The sequence below is a fragment of the Notolepis coatsorum genome (genome assembly GCF_963971535.1).
Source record: "Notolepis coatsorum genome assembly, chromosome: 16".
NCBI classification, from domain to species: Eukaryota; Metazoa; Chordata; class Actinopteri; order Aulopiformes; family Paralepididae; genus Notolepis; species Notolepis coatsorum.
The window spans coordinates 91,886,742-91,898,776 of NC_140180.1; the positions used below are offsets into that span (position 1 = coordinate 91,886,742).

The 12,035-nt window shown below is 45.0% G+C and overlaps 1 protein-coding gene across 1 annotated transcript in view; it reads left to right on the forward strand.

Annotated features, from left to right (window-relative positions):
* The window catches only part of glra1 (glycine receptor, alpha 1), a gene marked incomplete at both ends in the record, with an annotated part of 232,178 nt that overhangs the window by 198,702 nt on the left and 21,441 nt on the right, over positions 1–12,035 (forward strand). Inside the window, one exon of the mRNA XM_084332128.1 lies at positions 1,133–1,279. Within this exon, the coding sequence (XP_084188254.1) occupies positions 1,133–1,279 (147 nt within the window). The remainder of the gene's footprint in view (positions 1–1,132; positions 1,280–12,035) is intronic.

Genomic DNA, 12,035 nt, shown 5'->3' on the forward strand with positions numbered 1-12,035 from the left:
TGAACAGCGGTAAACTATTAATGCGACGTCAGTACAGTGACCGTGAATGGTAAACTAATTATCTTAACAAAAGTGCATCATTAGCATCATGTTTGTTGTCTAAAACGGGAACATAATGGTACAATTCAAGATTTGAATGTTATCCGCATATAAAGGACAAACAAAACGTCGTTAATTTGTAAGAAACCCCAATGAAAACGGCGCAGGGTAAGTAATATTCGCTATTGTTATGAAAATGTGATAGAATCCTATAAAAATGTGGACGCACTTGGTCACTGTGAAGAATAAAGAAACTTGAAACTTGAAACTTGAACTTAGACTGTCCCTAACGCCGGTGTCCTCCCCCCGCAGGTGTCCTATGTGAAAGGGTTAGGGTTACATGAACTTAGACTGTTCCTAACGCCGGTGTCCTCCCCCCGCAGGTGTCCTATGTGAAAGGGTTAGGGTTACATGAACTTAGACTGTTCCTAACGCCGGTGTCCTCCCCCCGCAGGTGTCCTATGTGAAAGGGTTAGGGTTACTTGAACTTAGACTGTTCCTGACGCCGGTGTCCTCCCCCCGCAGGTGTCCTATGTGAAAGGGTTAGGGTTACTTGAACTTAGACTGTTCCTAACGCCGGTGTCCTCCCCCCGCAGGTGTCCTATGTGAAAGGGTTACGGTTACATGAACTTAGACTGTTCCTAACGCCGGTGTCCTCCCCCCGCAGGTGTCCTATGTGAAAGGGTTAGGGTTACATGAACTTAGACTGTTCCTAACGCCGGTGTCCTCCCCCCGCAGGTGTCCTATGTGAAAGGGTTAGGGTTACATGAACTTAGACTGTCCCTAACGCCGGTGTCCTCCCCCCGCAGGTGTCCTATGTGAAAGGGTTACGGTTACATGAACTTAGACTGTTCCTAACGCCGGTGTCCTCCCCCCGCAGGTGTCCTATGTGAAAGGGTTAGGGTTACATGAACTTAGACTGTTCCTGACGCCGGTGTCCTCCCCCCGCAGGTGTCCTATGTGAAAGGGTTAGGGTTACATGAACTTAGACTGTTCCTAACGCCGGTGTCCTCCCCCCGCAGGTGTCCTATGTGAAAGGGTTAGGGTTACATGAACTTAGACTGTCCCTAACGCCGGTGTCCTCCCCCCGCAGGTGTCCTATGTGAAAGCCATTGACATCTGGATGGCGGTGTGTCTGCTGTTCGTGTTCTCCGCCCTGCTGGAGTACGCCGCCGTCAACTTCATCGCTCGCCAACACAAGGAGCTGCTCCGCTTCCGGAGGAGACGGAGACACATGAAGGTGAATACAACCTTTAATTCAACTCATTAAGTTAATTAAATTAATTATATTCAATCCTGAAATGTATATTTATCTCCAGTGGGGGGCGACATAGTAAATGTAAAACGGTGAAACGATATTGTAAAACTATAAAAACAGACGAACAACAACTACAGTCAAGACAACGGGTGAATGACATTATTCCCGTACAGTTAGATACAGGTGTAATGTACAGTTAAATAGGGCTTAAGTGCATAATAGTATTAACGTTAATACTTTATAGCATTTTATTTTACGTTAATAGTTGTTTTAATTAATTTATGAGGTAATTAAGTAAAAACCGGACTATTAAACATGTAAACATACCAATGATCTTATTGTGTCGGGACAAACCTATTGTTAGTCTCTAATCTAATTTAAAGGGTAAGTCCAGAATTCCCGAACCCCTTGTCCTTTATCCTATACTCACCGATGATGGTGTCAATTGGTAGAGTCCTTTCTCAGTCATCCATGTTGTCCTTCATGCTCACAGCTTTGGTTAGCCGTCAATGGGGCCAGGCTCCGGTCTGCACAAGCCCTGAGATACAGCTGAAACTGACTCCACAGTGCACCCAGTGTTTTATTCCAGGGTGTAACTGAGGGGTACAATTCCCTGACTGTATTGATAAGTATGGTATCATTAAACCACTACCGCTTTATGTACTTTAATTACTGCCATACAGTACACAATATATGAATATGATGAACACTTCCCACAATGAAATCGGTTCCAGTCAAAGGTATTAATCAAGTATTTAATGGAGCAAAAGGTACATAGGATACTTTACATTATTCTTTGAATGCACTTGTAAGGCAAAGGAGTGTGCGTAGGCAAATCAATAACGAATGTCCATTCTCTGGTTACGCAGGAGGTAATTATACAACCTGAATCTTAGGGAATTATATCTATGGTACACTAGTAATAGCGGGAGATACTGGAAGGGGTTCCCACTGGTTGTAAGCCAGCAAGGGGGTAGAAGATCTGTCGGTAGTAGGACGTCTGGTCAACGATGACTAGGGAGACTTCAGGTACAGAAGCCGGTGCAGTAGTCTCTTGATCCACAGACGAATACAGCTTGGTTCTCTTGTAGACTGTAGCTCTACAGTGAAGAAAGCTAGGCGGCCTCAGGCTCTCTGAGCGCCGACTCGACTTGACTCCTCTCGGGGTAAATCCAACACGTGCAGGCGTCGGCGATTATCCGCTCCATAAATCATAGGACCAAAGCAAATATATTCCAGCCGCAAAGGGCTATGTAGTCGTCGGGTAGATTAATCCAGTGTACATGTCCATACGGCTCTCGCCTAGGTCTCCTCGGGTGAAAGCGCCATGCGGTCGGCCCAGCCTGGATAAGAACTCTAGCTAATACGAGAAAGCGTTGGAGATGCTGGTCACTATAGAATTCTAACCGCACGATACACTATACACAAATAGACTATTAAAGACTCAATAGAAATATGTCGCACTCGACGGTATAGCGCCAAACTCTGACAATTCAGTTACTAATTCGCACGCGGTCTCGATGCTCTATTCTGAGGCCAAACAGGCCATACTTCACCGCACGTTGTATCGTGGGTGAGGCTTCAACTTATCGGTAACATACTAAAAAGGTAAGGGTACGGAGGTAAAGGGCTAAGGGGCTTCTACATTCACCTGCGCCGTATTTATACGCACGGTGCACAAATAGTGCCACTCTCATTTCTGTCGCCGTATCCCTGGGCAGGGCCGGGGCTAGTACAGACATGTCGTGTCGGTGACTTTGAACTTGGCTCCGGGGGCCGGTCCCTGGCGCCGGTGGACCGCTGTCCAATAGGAGAATGAACTATTATGGTCTGGGCTAAAAGGGATATTCCGTGTATATGTACAAGGAATATACAGGGGATATCAAACGATATACAAATACTATGCAATATATATCAATAAATAAATATATATATTCGGTTTAATCTGATCCTTTGTAACACAGGGGTTGTACAGAGTATAGAGTGTGGCCCCCATTGATTTTACATTACGTTTTGAGGTTAACTCGCCTGCGCTGTGGGGTATCCAGTATGAAGAACAGCATGGATTGTGCTGAGAAAGGACTTTACGGATCAACAAGGAAATAGGAAATAGGGCTGGGGGTCCAAAATTCTTAATACCATTTAAAGGATTAAAAAGGACAAATGTTGTCAGCGATAGGGATATTCCTCCAATAGGACGAATCTTTTTCTTCCATATAAGCCTATTACAACCTTGACTTATGACCTCAGAAATACACTGAGGGAGATGATATGGAGGGGAGGGGTCTCTTGTGTTTAGTGGGGGGGGGGGGGGTTGATCAAGGAGTAGCAGTTTATCGAACCAACGCTGCTGTATTTCCCCCTGGGGGGGGGGGGGGGGGGGGGGGTCAGACAGATTGAACACAAAAAGTAGTAGTTTTGTTCTGGCTGGATGCTTGAGATTCCACCAGCGATCCCGTCGGCTTCGACCGAACTCAGATCACGGCTTCTTCCTCATTGATTTTCCAGCGGGTCGAGCGGAATAGACAGGGATGGGTTATCGGCGGCAAAACACTTAAACTACCAACATCACCGCCGTTGCTACTCTCTCTCTGATTCCTTTGAGTAGCATCCTGCATTTTTGAGAATAAAACGCCTGTTTTGAATGCATCAGTGGTGTGTGTGTGCGTGCGTGTGTGCGCGTGTGAGTGTGCGTGCGTGTGCGTGCGTGCGTGTGTGTGTGTGCGTGTGTGCGCGTGTGAGTGTGCGTGCGTGTGCGTGCGTGCGTGTGTGTGTGCGTGTGCGTGTGTGTGTGTGCGTGTGCGTGTGTGTTTACACCGCGATGCCGACGGGGGAACTCCCTTCCCTCTTCCTCTGTGTTTTAAAAAGGATTTAGCTCGTGTTTGATATTAGCGTTCTGTAGCCTGCATCGCCGTGAGCGGCACATCAATGTTTCATGGAGTATTGAGAGTATCGACAGTGATCAGCGGCTTGTAGCCGCGGAACAAACGCGCGGAACCTTTTTTTTTAAATCGATCTGGTTCTGAAACTTGTCTCTGGAAATACAGCAATTACAAGAACCTCCGGCACAAAGGAGATTTTTCTTCTGTGTTATCTTACGCCGCGTTACCGCGTTGATTTCTTTCTTTCGCAGCGCTTTTGAGGTTCTTTTCGGTCTCTTAAATATCATAACGGGTCGTGTTTTAGCATGGCGGTCACGCCGGCGCTCTCCCCGTCGCCCCGCGGGGGATTGACGTCGCCCTGCGCGAGACGAGGAGGAGCTCGACAACCGTCTCAGAGCCTGCGTGTTTTTATCCCCCTCTCTCTCTAAATCAATATCTTCTGATAAAATGAAGACGAAGTGTGTCTCTTATTTGATTTGTCTCTTGATGCATGGGCTTGTGTTTTTTTTTTTACATTTATTTGTATTTATATTCTCGGCGAACGCTCCGGGTCTGTGGCGGCGACGCGTGTTTTGTGCTTCTGTCATGGAGTTCTGTCCCCCGGGGAACGCGTCGGAGACATCAGCGTGTCTTTTTTTCCACTTCGTTCTTTCTGTCTTTTTTAAGCATTTAATCGATCAATCGCATCTGTCCGGTTCAATGCATCAGTCCAGCAGGCGTGTTGAGGGGAAACTGTCAGCCTGAAGGCGTCATGGAAGAGCCGCTTGATTGGAGCTGAGACGTCGGCTAGAAGCCGCTTGTGTGTGTGTGTGTGTGCGTGTGTGTGTGTGTGTGTGTGTGTGTGTGTGTGTGTGTGTGTGTGTGTGTGTGTGTGTGTGTGTGTGTGTGCACGTGCATGCGCGCGTGTGTGTGTGCGTGTGTTAAGTCAAGTCAAGAGTTTTATTTGTGTGTGTGTGTGTGTGCACGCGCATGTGTGTGTGACCATAAAAAGTTGCCTGTAAGAATACAAAGAAGCCTCTGTAATAAACATCGATAAGCACCTTCCTTGTGTTTCCTTGTGTTCCAGATGCATGTATTTTATTTTTAATATATGTGTCGTAGTCGAGTCACTAAATCTCGAGTCCAAGTCGAGTCTCGAGTCCCCAGTGTTCGAGTCCAAGTCCGAGTCACCAAAGAAGAGCCTGTGCCGAGTCGAGTCCCCATTACCCTAGTCCGAGTCCGAGTCATCAAGGTTGAGTCCACTCCACTCAAATAAACAAATACAAATAAAAAAAAAGGTCCACATTAAACATAAATGACACAGCGGTCACCATTTCAAAGGGAGTTTATTTACTTTGTGACACAATAGCCAAACAAATGTACTAGTCATCAATATATTATGCCAAATGATTAGGGCCTATTACAAAAATAAATAACTGTATTTATCAAATTAACAAGTCAGAGTCCTTCCGAGTCCGAATGCAGTCAAAGCTCGATTCCAAGTCCAAGTCAGAGTCCTTGGCTCCAGGGACGCAGCCAAGGACAGCAGCTACCTGAGTGCCCAGCGGGGCGGCCCACTAATCTGCCCTCACCTGTTACAGGAGGGGCTGCTGCACCGAGGGGCTCCGGGGGCCGCGAGGATTATAACAATAGGATTCTGTTTTTTTCTCTTTTTCTTTTCTCAGTTCTGCCCTTGACTTTTATCTTTAGGCTTGGACTCAGATGGTCCCGTCTCCTGAGTAATGGGAGAGAGGAGGAACACACGCACACACACACACACACACACACACACACACACACACACACACACACACACACACAGTGTTGTAGTACTCGAGTCCGAGTAATCCTGGGCCCCCGGAGCCCCTCGGTGCAGCAGCCCCTCCTGTAACAGGTGAGGGCAGATTAGTGGGCCGCCCCGCTGGGCACTCAGGTAGCTGCTGTCCTTTCCGACGGTTCTCTCTCGCCCCCTCCTCCTCCTCCTGCTCCTCTGACGAGGGATGAGCGCTCCGAGAATCTCCTAAATCCCGCTGTCGGGAGAGGATTGACCCAGATTTATGGAATCTATTACATCATACCTACCGGGTATGACTTTTTTCTTCGCTTTTTTTTTTATTATAATTTCTTTTATCACTGGGGTTTCTATCCACGTCACGAGATGAAGTTAGGTGAACGAACAGTTAATCTTAATCTCCTACACTGTGCGAATTGATATCTCTCGGGATGTTTTGGGGAGGGTTTGTATGTAGGCGAGCTGTGCTGAGATCAGCTCAGCTGCTTTTATACACAGTTTGACGTTTTGTTCTCGGGGCGGTTCCGGCTCATGTCGTTCAGGGCGAGGTAGACCAAGGTCAATGTTCCGTTGAAGCGGTTACTCTTTGCCTCTGTAATTGGGTGATCTATGGCTGGAGTGGCTTTAACGGGACGTTCGTGGACCTTCAATAAATCCGAACTTGTTTACTCGACTAGACTGATCCGTCACAAAGCCGAGAGGAAACAGACCTTTCTGTCCTTCAAATCTGGCAGAGGCAGACGCATCATCAGCCAGATACTCCTCTTGGAAAATAATGAAACACAAATGTAGGCGGACAGACACAACAGATCAATGTAGCCGGGCGCTGGTCGTTCCTCATCTTCTACCGTCTTTAGTTCACTGGCTGTGATGCTTTGATTTGAATCAAATTATTTAAAAGCACTATTCACGACTACAACAACACTATTCCATCCTACACCACTATTCACTACTACAATAACACTATTCACTACTACAATCACAATATTCACTACTATACTAACACTATTCACTACTACAATAACAATATTCACTACTATACTAACAATATTCACGACTACAACAACACTATTCCATCCTACAACACTATTCACTACTACAACAACACTATTCACTACTACAACAACACTATTCACTACTACAACAACACTATTCCATCCTACAACACTATTCACTACTACAATAACACTATTCACTACTACAACAACACTATTCCATCCTACAACACTTCACTACTACAATAACACTATTCACTACTACAACAACACTATTCACTACTACAATAACACTATTCACTACTACAACAACACTATTCACTACTACAATAACACTATTCACTACTACAATAACACTATTCACTACTACAATAACACTATTCACTACTATACTAACACTATTCACTACTACAATAACACTATTCACTACTACAATAACACTATTCACTACTACAACAACACTATTCACTACAACAACAACACTATTCACTACAACAACAACAACACTATTCACTACAACAACACTATTCACTACTACAATAACACTATTCACTACTACAATAACACTATTCACTACTACAACAACACTATTCACTACTACAATAACACTATTCACTACTACAATAACAATATTCACTACAACAACACTATTCCATCCTACAACACTATTCACTACTACAACAACACTATTCACTACTACAACAACACTATTCACTACTACAATAACACTATTCACTACTACAATAACACTATTCACTACTACAATAACACTATTCACTACTATACTAACACTATTCACTACTACAATAACACTATTCACTACTACAATAACACTATTCACTACTATACTAACACTATTCACTACTACAATAACACTATTCACTACTACAATAACACTATTCACTACTACAACAACACTATTCACTACTACAATAACACTATTCACTACTACAACAACACTATTCACTACAACAACAACACTATTCACTACAACAACAACACTATTCACTACAACAACAACAACAACACTATTCACTACAACAACACTATTCACTACTACAACAACACTATTCACTACTACAACAACACTATTCACTACAACAACAACACTATTCACTACAACAACAACAACAACAACACTATTCACTACTACAACAACACTATTCACTACAACAACAACAACAACAACACTATTCACTACAACAACACTATTCACTACTACAACAACACTATTCACTACTACAACAACACTATTCACTACTACAACAACACTATTCACCACAACAACACTATTCACTACAACAACACTATTCACTACAACAACACTATTCACCACAACAACACTATTAACTACTGCAACAACACAATTAACTCCTACAACACTATTCACTTATACAACACTATTCACGCTATTTATTCACTCATAATATACACTCATATATACTGTAATATAACGTAGCACCTTGAAAACTAAGGTCATCCCTCCTTAAATCATAGGCTATGCTATTATTTTTATTTACATAATTAACACAAAAGGATTTCCTGTTTAATCACATGAGGACAAATAGAAACAAATTAAGTATCCGTGTCTTACCAACCAAATTAATTAATGCAAGGTGGTTTACAGCTTTGGGGTATGTGTTAGATTGAGTGCAAAATTAAAAGAATTATAATAAAAAAATATATAATAATAATAATATGTTTTTAAGGCTATCATACATGAACCACATTGCTTGTGCACCAGACTTAAATTCCCACCCTCGCTGCAGTAAATATTGATCATTTATCTTGGTCTATAAGCTTGGTTGAAACGGTGCTAAAGTCAACATCTGCCACTATTCTGATACACTACCCTTCTAAATTACCTTTTTTCTAAATGTCTTTGAATCCAACCAGCCCCATTTGATTCTAAATTAAAGTGAACCGTGTGGTTTTGAATGTAGACGTTTAAATATTTTTTCCCCATTGTCTGCTAATGCCAAGTTCCTAAATATAACGTGCTCGGGCATCTGCGCTAAGATCCTACCAGATGAGGCTGAGGAGCGAGACATCCGCTCTGCCTCCCCATTATATCAGTGACCTTGCCATGTTAGGTTACTGTGAAATATAATGAGGTCAGTGTAGGTTCACACAAGTCACAGTCCCATGTGATAATGCAAGCCGCCATTAGGCACCATCCCGTAACAAGCATGAGTAATTATGTTTATTTATAAAAATTTAAAAAAATCTTTACTGCATAATGCACGGTATGTGCCGCATCTACTACCGGTGGAGAATAAATTCAGAACGATAAATATCATCACCATAATTCTCCTTCTCTGTTCCAAAATAAAGGAATATCTTAAAATGACTGAAAACCGTGACAAAACCCCACTGACATAGCCTCAGTAATAATGTATTTAAAATTAACGACGGAGTCTTGGTCGTAAAACACATTTAGAAATTAACCCCTGGTGACCCTCGCTTCTAATGTGACTCTAATATATGATCCTCTGTCATCTATTAAAACCATGATACATACTATAGCGTTTTAAAGCAGTAAAGATGTAGGTCATTTGAAGGGATCACAAATGAATTCCGCTGAGGTGCCAGAAGAGCAGCATTGGTAAAGAAGGTCCTTCACACGTCTTTACGTTTCTTTAATGAAACCAAAGCCTAGCTTTCAGTGATAAGACCTTCATTCTTCTTCTTCTTCTTTTTTATTTCCCCGATGAAGGTCTTGTGACCGAAAGCTAGGCTTTTCTTTCATTAAAGAAACGTGCGTGGACCCAAGTGTGCAAAGCCACGAAGATGGACGGCATGTCCTTCAGCCCATGTGGGAACTGACAAATAGGACCGATTGAGAGTGGATAGTGTGGTCGCCTGTGAGAAACACAAACAAGAAACAGCTCTACAGTCTGTAGGCAAATATTAAAGGAACACGCCAACATTTGGGGAAATTAGCTTACCGCCTTCTCCAGAGAGAGACAAGAAGATAGATACCAGTTTCCTCTCTGTGCGTTCAGTAGAACGCTATTTGGCTGCACGTTAGCCTAGCTTAGCACAATGAATGGAAGCGGACATGACCGGTTAGCCTAGGCATTGTCCAACTAACACCTCTCCTGAAGGCTAACCGGCCATGTCCGTGATTCCCTGGAAGGTCCCAACCCACTGGTTGAACCACCGCTCTAAAGCAAGATGGCTTAATAATAATAATTCATTACATTTATATAGCGCTTTTCTAGACACTCAAAGCGCTCCCCACAATGTAGGGTGGAAATAGCCTCCTTCACCACCACTGGTAGCACCCAACCTTGGGCTATGCAGGCTCAATGGCTGCCATACACTGGCACCGGCACACATCACACTACACAATGGCTGAACGGCTCAGGAGACAGTGTACTGGAATACTATAGTATATACTACACAGCTTGGTGTGGCTCAGACAAATACAGTAGCCATACCAAAGAGAAAGAGAGACCTAGGGAGGGAGAATCGTTGATCGTTTAAAATGTCAATATACTGGGGGCGGCTAAGTGGCGCAGTGGGCAAGGCGCTCGCCACTAGTGCAGGAGATGCTGGGTTCGAGCCCAGCTCTCGGCATTGCTACCAGCTTGGCTGGTCGTTCATACTAACACAATTGGCAGTGTTAGGGGTGGGAAAGCTGGTGGGTGGGTGGGTCCTGGTCGTTGTAAACAGCGACTCCTACAGTTCGGTCGGGGCGCCTGCTCAGCGAGGAAAGGATCTAAGGGGGGTAGTGTGATCCTTCCACACGTTACACCCTCTCAGTGAGAGTCCGCGCTGCCAGGTGAAAAGAAGCGGTTGATTGGCTACACATGTGTCGGAGGAAGCATGTGATAGCCTCCACTCTCCCAGACCGACCGTAGGGGGTAGAGTGCGCAGCGACCAGGAAGGGGATTGGGAATTGGCATAACGACTAACATTGGGATGGGAGAAAAACTGAGGAAAAAGGAGGGGGGGAAAGATAAAAAAAATAAATAAAAAATGTCAATATACTATAGACCTGTTCGCTGTATACAAACGTACAATCAGCAAAACCTTTTACATGTCTAGCGTTGGCATGGATTGATTGTTTAGATCGCTAGCATGGCTAACAAATGCAAATGAATTGTAGTCTGCCCCGTTGTTCTGACCAGAATTACGTTCCTTTTGCCCCCTTTGCGCACACACTGAGTCTGACGTGGACGGCGAACAGGTCTATATTGAACACATTTCTTTTGTAGAATCTTCTGATTCTGTAATGAGATTGTTACACGCCAAACGTTTGCACAATACCAAACAATAAAATCCTTGTTCCCTTGTTCTTAAATAGACCAGGAAACTAAACTAAACGAAAGCGCCCTAATGACAAAGAGGAGAGAGCCATCAGCCTCGGTCCTCCTTGCGGCGTCACACATTTTTAATTAACCTCTCTGGCCAGTCCTTGTAATGTGACTGTAATGTGACCCAGCGCCCGGGCAGAGCCCTCCATTACGGCTCTGAGAGCCACATCAGTCAGGAGCCGGCCCACTGCAGAGGAAGCTGTCACAACCGGGCTCCACACAATAAACCAAGGCAGAGGCAGCGTGGGTGTAGGACCCTTTTACAACCCTCTCTCACCTAATCTCCCTCAGAGAAAAGAGAGGGGGTGGGAGGAGGGAGGGAGGGAGGGAGAGAGGGGGGAGGAGGGAGGGAGAGGGGGAGGGAGGGAAGGAGGGAGGGAGAGGGGGGAGGGAAGGAGGGAGGGAGAAAAGGAGGGAGGGAGAGGGGGGAGAGAAGGAGGAAGGGAGGGAAGGAGAGGGGAAGGAGGGAAGGAGAGAGGGAAGGAGGGAGGGAGAAAAGGAGGGGGGAGGGAAGGAGGAAGGGAGAAAAGGAGGGAGGGAGAGGGGGGAGGAAGGGAGGGAAGGAGAGGGGAGGGAGGGAAGGAGAGAGGGAAGGAGGGAGGGAGAAAAGGAGGGGGGAGGGAAGGAGGAGGGGAGGGAAGGAGAGGGGAGGGAGGGAGAGAGAGAGGAATGGAGGGAAGGAAGGGAGGGGGAAAGGGAAGAAGGAAGGAGAGAGAGAGGGAAGGAGGGCGAGAGGGAGGGATGGAAGGAGGGAGAGAGAGAGAGAAG